The sequence below is a fragment of the Simochromis diagramma genome, unplaced genomic scaffold (assembly GCF_900408965.1).
Source record: "Simochromis diagramma unplaced genomic scaffold, fSimDia1.1 OVJJ01000545.1, whole genome shotgun sequence".
NCBI classification, from domain to species: Eukaryota; Metazoa; Chordata; class Actinopteri; order Cichliformes; family Cichlidae; genus Simochromis; species Simochromis diagramma.
In genome coordinates this window covers 6,716,768-6,729,291 of record NW_024387371.1, presented here as the reverse complement: position 1 = coordinate 6,729,291, position 12,524 = coordinate 6,716,768, and the positions used below count along the sequence as shown (strand labels likewise).

At 39.6% G+C, this 12,524-nt stretch overlaps 1 protein-coding gene and 1 long non-coding RNA gene across 2 annotated transcripts; one reads left to right on the top strand and one right to left on the bottom strand.

Annotated features, from left to right (window-relative positions):
• Nucleotides 1-651: 651 nt before the first annotated feature.
• On the bottom strand, nt 652-9,505 carry LOC120718965 (proteolipid protein 2-like). The gene is made up of 5 exons (XM_040007755.1): nt 9,229-9,505; nt 2,543-2,698; nt 2,351-2,449; nt 1,275-1,371; nt 652-1,173 (listed from the first exon to the last, which is right to left on the bottom strand). Exons 1-5 carry the CDS (start codon nt 9,322-9,324, stop codon nt 1,160-1,162), a joined length of 462 nt encoding a protein of 153 aa, XP_039863689.1. The 5' UTR covers nt 9,325-9,505; the 3' UTR covers nt 652-1,159.
• Nucleotides 9,506-9,541: 36 nt separating this feature from the next.
• On the top strand, nt 9,542-10,285 carry LOC120718967. Its single transcript, XR_005692602.1, has 2 exons — nt 9,542-10,088; nt 10,200-10,285. It is a non-coding gene; the product is annotated as an uncharacterized LOC120718967 (long non-coding RNA).
• Nucleotides 10,286-12,524: the final 2,239 nt, after the last annotated feature.

Genomic DNA, 12,524 nt, shown 5'->3' with positions numbered 1-12,524 from the left:
TTAAATAATAAAAGTGTGGTTGTTTAGTTAATGGGCTGTCTATGGGTCCTAAATTCCAAAACTCTCGAAGGAAAACGGCCAAAGATTGATTTCATTTTTATTAATCAGCAAATGTTTTAGTACTTAGAAACAAAAGATGAAACGGAAGAAGGTGAGGGAACTGGTTACTCTGAATGAGACTTTTAAGGCACTGTAAAACACACAGAACACTATTAACCCTCTCAGGCTCAAATTAAGTTTTTGTTGCTAATGCACAAAAGAATACCTGCAGTGGTACTTCTGAGTAAAAAATCCTCATAAAATATGTATGTGGGTTAATCAGGTTGTTAGCTTTTACTTGTTGCAAATCTGCAACGCCTGCCTTCAGAGGGTTAAATAACAGAAAAGCAAAGGTGTAACCAGCTGAGAAAGTACAAAAAAAGTCCCCCAAGAAGACATTTATAATATTAAACGATTCAAAAAGCACCACCTCTGTGTCAGTTGCTTCTGAAGCCCAAATAACACAGTTACTATTTACTACAGCAGTCCATTAACAGTAGACAAGTGTATTAGACAAGTTGCATGATGACGTCATCCAAAGTCCTCCTAGAAGGAAGTCTGGCCATTTGGCATCTTGATAAGACCATTGGGCACTTATATGGGGAGATATTGTAAAGGATTATGAAAATGAACTCTTATTTCAGTGATTAAGGGGACACCTGGAAAAAAAAAAAAGAGTGCTTTATGAGTTTGCTGCCCCCAAAATAATGCTTTAAAAAGCTTTTTATCACCCAGGAGGTTATACTTCACCAGCGTCTTTGCTGTTATGGAATTATCTCAGAAGCATCGGTTGAGGATTCTGTGAGTGCTAGGTCGCTCTTTCATAATCTTTCCCATTTTACTCTGGTTGGAATAAAAGTTTGAGAGGGGAATCCCTCATGGAGTAGACATACAGACAGATGCCAGCACCCCTTATTAAGGCTATGTCATCTTCTTCTCTGGCTTCATTCTTTAAGATACATTTCATCTGTTCAGGCCATGCAGCAGCATTTATTAAACTGTGACTTGCTCATTTTACTGTCCATCCTCCTCTCTGACCCGCTCCTCTGTTAACCTTTGCCCAAATGACTGCTTTTGGTTCTTCTGTGTTCTTGACAGAAGTATTTCTGTGTGAGAACATTTAAACTCTGACATCTGTTAAAAACAAAAACAGTCAAGATATTAGAGAAAATTGCACATATCAAATAAAGCCAAGAACGCGTTTTGAATGCATTAACAAAAACTGTTTTTCTCACCAGTTGGAGCTGCTGAGTGCTGTCTGTTACTTTGGATTTGGAGGTAGATTGTGTAGGTGTCGTATGCAAATATCAGCCCAGCGAACAACCCTAACACCTAAGAAGCAAGAACTGACAATCAGAATCACAACTAACACAAATACAATCTAAATAAATTATCAGTATTTTGTTAAAGTTAAGTGCCAGAAGACTTTGTGCTCTTCACACTATTAGACACTTTGGTTCATGAAGAAGCCAATGTGGGGACAGGCTTGTGCCTGATATACAGCTGCAAAGCACATGTTTGGAGCTATACACGTGATTAATACAAAAGACTACGTGTAGACATAGCATACCACGAGGATGGTTGTGGTGGGGAAATGAGATGTGAAATTTATCTTTAACATACAGAAAATCTACTGTCATTAGGAGCATGATCAACTTCTCTCACTCAAAGGGACTTGTCAAAATTGCTCATTGTTCATCTGAGGACTTGTGAATCTGCACTGAGTGTTTTCAGTGAGAGCAGCAGTATGTTCAGTCAGACCTCATGACCAAAGTAATACAGTGACAGTTGTCAGTACATCCAGTAGTATATGGCAAAAAACTACATTAACTCCCATCTTTTTAAAGGTTTATCAATTTCAGGGTCCCTGGTCCCGGCTGGGAAATCAGTCTGAAACTGATTTCCGGTCATCACTGTGTCCTGTTTTTGGCAACAATAAACTAACATTCAAACTAAATGACACGTGGATTCAGTGTTATATCTGGATTTTTTTTGTCTTAGAAATTTTTGAATGAGCTAAAGTAAGGTAATAAGTCACAGTCTACAGTTGTAGTCAAAAAGGAAGGAAGTATTGCAGTATGAACATTACTCAATGTTGAGCGCCTGCTTTTTCAGAAAGTCTGAGTGTTTCATATTGAACACAAAAAAGTGACAAAAAACACCAGGCATTCAGTTTTCACATGTATAACTGGCAGCACCGAAATTAGTCAGTGGTAACAGCCATCAGTTGTCAAGATAAACAGAGAAATAAGTATGAGCGGATTCAGTATGCAGCTAAGAACTCAGGCTGAGTCATTCTGGCTTAACTAACCGCGCCTGCCATACAAGCTCCATCCCTAGATCCTCCAATGAGATTGATCAGAGAGGTGATGATGTAGAGGACGGCACCAACTGCAGCACGGAACAGATCCTGCACAAAGGGAAGCAAAAGATGAAGTATTATGCAATTTAGCACAGAAATGTGTCAGAGGGTGTGCATGCAGTTATGTGTGTGCGGACTCACAGTCCAGACCCAGTTGATCCCTAAGAACTGCTTGTCCAGGTCCATCATGAAGATGCCGAAGAAGATCGCGGAGATGGTCATCTCACATATGGGCACCGTAGTGTAGCCTCCACACCAGGAAGAAGCATAGCAGATGATGATGATAAAACTGACAAGCTAAGATAGAGATGAGAGAAAAGAGGAGATAAGACTTGATATGAGTGTAAATTTCACAGGAAACTAACACCCACACTGCGTAAATTCCTCTACCCTGTTGGAATTTCCAGGTATAAAAATCAGCTGCAATTTCTCTGAGATAGGACTGCACATTTTTGTAGCGTCACACAGCAACAGAAAATAATCTGTCTATAGAGCTGTCACGTCCAGCTGGACAGTAAATGAATCAAATCAAATCAATTTATTTATATAGCACTTTTCACAGGATAAAAACCACAAAGTGCTTCATAGTAATATAAAAGAAATACATAAAATACATTATTAATAGGGCTGTTCGATATAACGATATATATCGGATGATGATATAAAAACGTCTATCGTTTCATTTTACATTATCGTTTGTTTCGTGGTGTCGCAAAATAAACTGTTTACGGCAATATTTTTTTCATCCTTTTGATGGTCACTGTAGTGGCTATATTAATTTCTTAAAGTTCTCTCTTTCTCTTATATGTAATATAACCACACTATGGACGGACAAGCGCCTGTTTTTATGCGTTGTGGTTAGCAACAAGGACGGTAACAGCATCGCGTGTCCGCTTGTTTATGTTCCACATAAACCTTTCACAATAAAGCTCAAGATCCTGTTGAGACTTTTCAAAATAAACTGAATCACGTGAAAGAGCAGATTATTTACGGATGAGAATTAAAAAAAGAGCCGCCAGGTGCTAAAAAAATAAACCTTAGACTCAAACGTTAGAACAGGCTTTTCCCCGCAGCACACCGTGTAATAAATACTCACAAAGAAAACGGTGGCCTTTACAACTTATGTCTAAAAATGTATCGTTTCATGCATCGGTTAAAACACTCAACTCCAGCAACATGATGCGCAGCTGGAAACACTTCCCGCAAGTCGAGCTGCCCGAGATTCACAGAATTTACAGAAAATGTTACATTTTTGTGATTTATATCGTTATCGGACGATAGAATTCTTATATTGGGATATGAGATTTTGGTCATATCGCACAGCCCTAATTAATAATCAAACATGCAACAGAAATCTAATTAAAAGCCAATCTAAATAAACGAGTCTTAAGCTGCTTTTTAAAAGAATAAATACAATCAAGGCAACACAATGATGGAGGGAGAGCATTCCACAACCTGGGGGCCACCGCTCTAAAAGATCTATCACCTCTGGTCTTAAAACGAGTTTGTGGGACTACCAACAGCCTTTGATTAGATGATCTCAGGCTGCGAGAGGGAGCGTGGGGTTCTAAAAGATCAGAAATGTAGGCAGGGGCATCACAATTCAAAGCTTTAAAAGTCAGTACCGGGATTTTAAAATGAATTCTAAAATGTACTGGAAGCCAGTGTAATGAATGTAACACTGGTGTAATGTGCTCTTTTTCGTGTCTTAGTTAAAAGCCTTGCAGCAGCATTCTGGACTAACTGGAGACATTCAAGATTCCTTTTGCTCAAACAAAGAAAAACACTGTTACAATAATCCAAGCTGGCGAGCACAACCAGGAGGAATCGAACATTAACTCTGCTCTTGTGTGAAGACTCCAAACCTCCCTCCGCCCGCTCATATGTAGTGTTGATGCATGTGTGCACTAAGGTGCATTTAAAACTCAGGAGGGCATGGAGCTACCTGTCAGAGAGCAGCAGGTAAGCACATAGCCCCTCCTGATAGCCCTCAATGTCCAGGCCCATCCGGACCGGGGCCCAGTTCAGCAGCGCCACCCGGCCCCACAGAGCCCGGGACAGCCCACCCAATCCCACCACAGAGAAAACTGCACCCACCCTGTCATCCAATTCAATTCAATTTTATTTATATAGCGCCAAATCACAACAAAAGTCGCCTCAAGTAGATCCACTTATCTTCCAGACTACACAAGACAATAGACAAATATCTGGCAATTTGTACATGTTTGGTTGTTTTAACACAAGTCATTTCCCTCGAGTCATGTAGGGTGATGTGGTAAAACTTCGACTCAAGAGCTTAATGTGAAGCTGACAAACATTTTAAAAGGTATTCATTCTCTGCCTGAAGGAAACATAAATCAACTACAAGTAAAAGTCCTATATTCCAAAGCTTCTGTAATCATATTACTCAATCCGTACTGTTGTCTTATTACTATGCATTAGGGCTGCCACGATTAGTCGAATAGTCACGATTACGTCGACTATCAAAATCGTCGACGACTGATTTAATAGTCGACGCGTTGTTTGAAGCTTTGTAAGATCACAAAAGACGCAGGAATAAGTAGTAATATTTAAGAGTGTAATAACGGACTGAAACAGAAGATGGCAGCACTGCATGTACAAGGATGCCAGCTGCCGTTAAACCCCGAAGAAGAGGTAGCTCTGTCCCAGAATTCATAGCGCAGCCCAGCTCAGTTTCCAATAATGGCGGCAGCTAGTTAGTTTTAATATTACTCTTATTACTCTTTCTGGGTCACAAAATAAACATTTAGCATATTTTCAGGCGAGAATGTAGCTGTGTAAACCTCAAATATCTGCTCAGTTTATCAAGACACCACATATTTTCAAAAGTGCTCCGACGTTTTCGGAGACGTCTGTTACCCACTAGCTCGATAGCTAGCCGGGGGCAAGGCTCACTAGAGCCGGTGAGAACACCTGACTCCCGGCAAATCGTTTTCAAACCCACCACTGTCTTTTGCTACTCAGGTTAAACATGATATATGAGTCACTTAGATAACTTAAAAATGTTATTGTTTGGATTTTTTTTAGTATTTTATTTGTTCCTGAGTAAAACGGTTTGGCTGAGATTAAAGTTATAGTTTTTACACAGCTGAATAAACGTCAAGCAGACAGCTGATTATCAGAAGTGTGAGATGCTTGAGAATATACTCCGGTGTCCTGTTATATTTTAGATAGCAAGGAGTTTATTAAACTTCACCGAAACAATCTGCAAATTTCATTAAAATTTAATAAACTATCATCTTGTCTTTATTTTTAGTTAGCACATACCTTAAACACTTAAAGCTGTAAGCTAATGATAGTTCTATAAGAGCAGATGCATGCTGGTGCAATAAGCTGTACGTTTTACGTCCAGTGGATGCATGATCTGATTAGTCGACTAATTGCAAAAAGAATCGGTGACTAGTCGACTATCAAAATAATCGTTTGTGGCTACTATGCATATGGAATTTATTATGAGTCTCCAAGTGGTGCTGATTGTTTTGCATTCTCATACATTGCGTTATATTTCACCAGCTGACTAGATTCTATAACAAAAATCTTAGTTTGTAAATTGCAACATATAGAAGAAAAGCAGTGGAAGTGCAATGACATCAAGTACAGTACTTAAGTAAATTTACTTAGATACTGATCCACTGACAATACAGAACTTATCCAAAGTATTTAAGCTTAAACTGACTCATGTGTTAAGAGATCACACCGCTGTGAAATGCAAACAAAGGCGTTAATGTGAAAATAGAGATTTAAGATGTGACATCATTTCTGGGGTAAAACCAGTCGCATGACAGCCACAGGAAGCCGACGGGTAAAGAGATCGGTTTTTATCGGATTACGTCGTGGAAGAGAAATTGTTCAAGCCATGTTTCCGAAGTAACAAAGAGCCGACGAATGGCCTGGATTGCAGCCATTCGAAGACCAAATATAACTTTCCAGAACACAAGTTAGTCTGCTCCAAGCATTTCCACAAAGTCTTCTGTTGTAGTTATTACGTAATTTATCATAACATAATTGTTGATGTAGGTTACAAATAAGTCTTATATTGATTTGAACTGAATTCGATGCGCTTTGCTGCTTTGTTCACTGTGGCTTTGTGGGCTAATGTTCGTTGTGTTTTGTAGGAAAACCAGCCTACAAAATGCAGGAATACAATCCAGACTGGGCACCCTCTATCAACCTGGGTCATACCGAGTTTAAAGCTGCTACTACAGTGCGATTTGATCGGTTAAGAGAGAAAGCGATATCAAAACAGCCACGAAAAGTCACGCAATTTTGCTTCTTTCTTGTAAGACTCTATAATAGAATGAAACAATAATGCCAGTTATAAATAAAAACAAATTGAATGGATTACGAAACACTTATTTTATTTCTATTAGATGTGAAAATGTTGTGTAATACTACAACCTGAAATGACAAATAGATTGCGTTGGCCTGTACAGGAAATAAAGGGAAAAAAATGTAACAACAGCTGTCAAATGGAATAGTCCAAATCACCAAAGTAAACTGGACCTGGGCTTGTTGCAGGGATCTGAAGTTACTAAACATTTTGTGAGTGTACGCACTCACACTTAGGACCATATAATAATAAATATGTGCGTGATGAAAGTTGGGCAGCACGCTAACGTCCTTACTCCACTCTGTATGCTCGTATGGGTCTAACCCTTTCACTCCTTTGATTTTTTCCTTGTACTTTTTTTTTGCTTTTTGCCTTTTCGTTAAGTCTGTCTTCGTACAGACCTGCCGTGTTCTGCTGTTTTTGGGGCAAATAAAATGCAAGTAGGGATTAAAACCGCAGAATTAATGATTACCGGTGCTGGAAATGCTAGCGCTTGATGCAGTGTTTTGATTTTGTTGCCACTTGTACCCACAATGCAATGCGCGAAAGTCACGTGTTCTGTCAATCTCTATAGTGGTAAAGGACAGTAAAGTACAACAGTATTCCCAGACAGGAAGTCACTTTAATTTGCCACTACGACAGTTTATTATTAGGAGCTGTAGGTTGTTTGCATTTATACTTCTATTCCTGCCTTTGCAGGGTGCATGCAGTCCTGTTAACCAGAGCCAGATGTGCAAACCTATAATGTGGGATGGAAAATCCTTTTATGAGCCTTTATACTACCAATATTGTGATATACTTTGCATTTTGCTACTCTGGCTACAGACAATATCCAGCCTATAAGTGAGCACATGAGACAGTGGGCTGAGTTAACCTATGTGACCTGTAATAATCAGCATCTTAGTTCCTTGATGCCAAAAGCAAGAACAGTGGAGCAGCAGTGACAGGTGGAATCCCTTAACCTCTGATAAAGCACATACAGTGGAACCCCGACTTACGAATATCCCATTTAACGAAAAATTCAAGTTACGAAGGCGCTGAACAGCAATATTTCTGCCCATGTTACAGCAAAATGCCTGTGTAACGAAATCCGCTGGCTCTGATTGGCTGAGCCTACAATGTCCACAATGCCTTACGAATCATGTGACAACCCCTTGACTTTCGCACGAGAAAATGCTAACTTCCTGGTTTGAGACTGGATGTATGGTTGTACATTTCCGGTGGCTTTACTTTGCGGTGAATCGCTAATGTGAAGATATACTCCAAAATCATGTCCAAAACACGAAAACGGAAAGATCGCATTAAGTTACAAAGAGCAGAAGGTGGGAAAACTCACCACTGTTGTGTGATAAAAAAAAAAAAATCTAATGATCAATTTTGACGTTTAAAGCGTTTAGATCGATCAGTTGTTTACATCACTCAACACAAGCAGAACTGCATTACAAAATCAGAAGACACATTGTCCACATTCAGAAGCACATCTCTGTATAGTGACTGGTCTTATGATTTAAACAGGCAAATGTTCAGCATTCAAACTACAGGTAAACAATAGTCAAAGCCAGATATTTCCCCGTTATGTCGATATCAGCTAGTCAAGTACACACCTACACAGCATGTTAACAAACCATGAGAAAAAGCCACACAAAAAAATGAATGATTGCTGGTAAGGGTTTCTATAAATTAGTATTTACAAAAAGTATGTTGTGACTTACTTTCAAAATTACAGTGGTCCCTTGCTATAACGCGGTTCACCTTTCACCTCGCTGTTTCGCAAATTTTTTAGTGCAAGTTTGCATGGTTTTTTTTTTTACATCACATTGTCCTGATCGGCTGCCGACTATCTCCTCCGTGCCGTCTCTCCAGTACAGTACAGAATCGCTGCATCGATCGCTAGCAGTGTGACTCTGAAGTGCAGTAGGGGGGCCGCTGTTTGCAAATACTGAGAAACATAGAATTTGAATCCTTTCTCTGGTTTGCTCTGAGGCGCAGGGAAAAATATCGACAGGTCAATGAACAGCATCTACATATATATTCCGTAAATGCCCAAGACATCTCGAGAAATCTAAATCGCCCCTTGATTCATCCATTTGGTCGACTTGTTTTGGAAAAGCCTCAGCAAGGAACAAATATCACACCGGAAACAAAGCGCCCTACAGGAGTTTCGCACCGGAAGTAGCATATGCTAAGGCGCACATGTCCTGTAGGGCGCTTCGTTTCCTGTGTGATATATATGGACAGACTAGAGTGAGAAATGTGAATAACAAAACAGAAGAAAACCGAGCAAAGGGAAAATGACACATTAGTGATTAAAAAAAATCAATAGATACAGAACATAAATCCACGTAACCATCTATAAATTATTGATTAGTTACAAGTGAGCTTTACACGCAGCATATTAAAGCCATATCTGTGAGTCGTTAAACGTGGATCATCACAGCAGAGCGGCACACAAATATCACAGTGAGAACAAACTTACTATTTCTGCTGCCAGGATGAACCCTTTCTGGGTCTTCACGTAGCTTTTCAGCCTCTCCACGCAGCTGGGAGAGCCGGACGCACTTGTATCAGCCATTCTGTACTTTATCAAAGTTCACTAAACAGACAGTGTGTATTCGACCCCTAACTACGAGCAGATTAAACAAATGTTCTTCTTTCTTTCTTTAGTGGAGGAAAGTTTAGAGAGTGCTGCCCTGGTGCGGTTTATCGTTGCTCTTCCTTAAACCGGCAAGTCGCTATTTCCCCTCAGGCGGATGAATCACCTTGACAGAGAAGAGGTCTTGATGAAAGATTGGCTTCCAGCCAGCACGACCACAGAAGCTCTGCGGAAACTTGAGGGAGGGACAAGGAACCAGCGGAGGAGTTCACTGCCGGACGTTGGCTCGCTACCGCTTTCCTCAAGGGGAGCTGTTTCTCTGCAATTACCCAAAGTTATTTTAATGTTTTATGTCATTTTAGGTTGTTTACATTTGCTTTATACCGTGGCGCTGCCGGGGATTATTTAACTGCAAATAATTGTTATGATTGTTATGCTGGTGCTTGTGCTTTATTATTTGCACAGAGCGCTAAAATCCCTAAAAACTATATGTAGGACGAAGAGAATGGGTTACTAGAGAGCAAAGAAACCATGCAAGTTACACGTTTACTTATGTTGCTTTATTACATACTTTCCCCGTTTCCCTTAATAAGTGAAAACAAGAAGGCTGACAGGAAGCTAAACAAAAGACTAGAGCTTCAGTCCAACTTTTTTCTTTTCATTGTTTTCCTTGCATCATATTCGCTGACATATGCATAATTTGTGACTTTGAGCACACGCAGAGCAAAAAAAGAAAAAAAAAAGTGCGACATGCCAACTTGCACGTGAACAGGGGCGTTTCCAGGTTTTTTTCTATTGGGGTGGCAAATGGCATGACGAGCACGAGCCGTGAGGAGTGCAGGGTATTTGATCAGAAATAAACCCAATGTAGAAAACGGGTGTACAAAACATTTTCAGCCGTGTGTGGAGTCTTGATGCTATGGAAGCCCGTTTCCGCCACTAAAAAAAAAGGATCCATAACTCAAAATTCCGAGTTATTTTCTCAAAATTTCGAGTTATTTTCTCGAAATTCCGAGTTACTTTCTCGAAATTTCAACATATTAACTCGAAATTTCGATTTATTAACTCAAAATTTTGAGAAAAGTAACTCGAAATTTCGAGTTAGCGCTGCCAATCAGTAATCTAATAATAATAATGGATTGGATTTATATAGCGCTTTTCAAGGCACCCAAAGCGCTTTACAATACCACTATTCATTCACTCTCACATTCACACACTGGTGGAGGCAAGCTACAGTTGTAGCCACAGCTGCCCTGGGACAGACTGACAGAAGCGAGGCTCCCATATCGCGCCATCGGCCCCTCTGGCCAACACCAGTAGGCAAGTAGGGTAAAGTGTCTTGCCCAAGGACACAATGACCAGGACAGAGAGCCCAGGGATCGAACCGGCGACCTTCCGGTTACAGATGCGATTCCCAACCCCCCTGAGCCACGGTCGCCCACGTGAATGACGTCATTTCCTCGTTACCCGGAAGCTGAAGCCCTCAGCTACAAATGCTACAGTTAAGCAACCGGTATTACATCCAGTCGTGAATGCACACATTGCTTAGTGTTTTCAGCCTGGCTTCACAAATGATGAAATCCCTGTGTTATTAGCTGAATCACATGGTGTTACTATCAGCAAGCGCCAATTTGTTGGGATCCGTTTTTGAGTGCGCGTTCCTCTGCGCCATATGCTTCCGGATAACAAGCAAGCGACCTCATTCACGTATATTTTTGATTGGCAGAGCTAACTCGAAATTTTGAGAAAAGTAACTCGAAATTTTGAGTTATATTTCTCGAAATTTCGAGTCATGGATACTAGCTGTTTTGTTTTTATTTAGTGGCGGAAACGGAAACTGCATAATATGATGCAGATGGTATTATGAGAAATGGGGAAATAGGACAACTTGTTTTGTGGTTAGTGGAAAGTGCAAAGTAGTGATCCATTAGGAAATAAAGGAGCAACAAAAAGGAAGTATTTAAGTTGCAGCTGGAGATGATTTTTATTACTGTGCAACATTATCAAAATATATAGTGTGTGGCATAAAGTACAATATTTGCATTCAGAGTATGTTGCACTATTAAAAAGCAACAAAATAGAGTAAAATTAAACACTTCAGTAAAACACTCCCCTCCAAGTTACTTCCACCACTACAATACCTGTCCTTGTTCTTATCCAGTGGGCAGTGGGAATTTAAGTCATTTGTTGAGGGGTATCACCGTGGGTCGGTCATACTCCCACCCCAAATCTAACTCTTTGGACATTACCTAGATGATTATACGTCCCCTTCTTTCTTTATGAATACACCAGATAAAGAAAAGAAGTGTCGAACTGTTTACTTTCAGTATTAATGTAGGATGTTGTCTCAAATTATGATATGGGGGCAAAAGGGATGAAAATGCTATTTTGGGCATTTCTTTTACTTATCTGAAAAGTTGCAAACAACATTAGCTCTTAAAGGTAAAGAAAAGTTTTTGTCCGTTGAATTCCAGCACTGCTCACTTTTTCTCTCATCCTGAATATTTTGAAAAGTATACCTAAATTAGCTTTAATTTTCAAAGGTAACCATGACATAAAAAGCCCTCAAATGCTTAAAATGCTTGCTGGCTTTCTCACAGAAAGTTTGAAGACATCTTTATCTTCTGTACCTTTCAGCTGGAATTATAAAAAATATGCTTTCCAGCACTCACAAACACTGTATAGCCTCTATACTTTCAACACCCTAAAATATTTCACAAGCTAATGATATCTTTGAAGACTGCATAAGGCATGAATCATTTTAAACGGAAAGCAAGAAGTTTAACATTTTTTTGTTATGACCACAGGCAAGCTGATAAGATCTGTGCGCCAATGCAAGATGCTTTTATCTCTGTGTGTGCAGAGGTTACCGTAAACAAGGGGAGTGTTACTTTGAGTTTTAACGTGTAATTGTAGTCCTTTATGCTTTCATCATGTAATTTAAAAAATGCTGTGATTTGTACAAAATTCAAAAGATTACCTGTAGTTTACACTTACATCATCGCCAAACAATAAAAGGAAATAAAAAAAAATGAACTTAAAGATCAGTTTTCACTTCTGTCATTTGTACACTGCATTTTGTATTATACTCCTGGTATTCAGACTTCAGCCTTTCTAATTTGTGCAAGTTTCCAGGTTAGTGTGACCGTGCTTAATGTAGGCCTATTTCAAGAAACATA

Coding starts and splice junctions, on each gene's coding strand:
- LOC120718965 (XM_040007755.1), bottom strand. CDS start 9,324: ATGGCTGATACAAGTGCGTCCGGCTCTCCCAGCTGCGTGGAGAGGCTG. Junction 2,450..2,542: donor GGATCAACTGGGTCTGGACT/GTGAGTCCGCAC, acceptor CCCTTTGTGCAG/GATCTGTTCCGTGCTGCAGT. Junction 1,372..2,350: donor GAGCTTGTATGGCAGGCGCG/GTTAGTTAAGCC, acceptor CTTGCTTCTTAG/GTGTTAGGGTTGTTCGCTGG.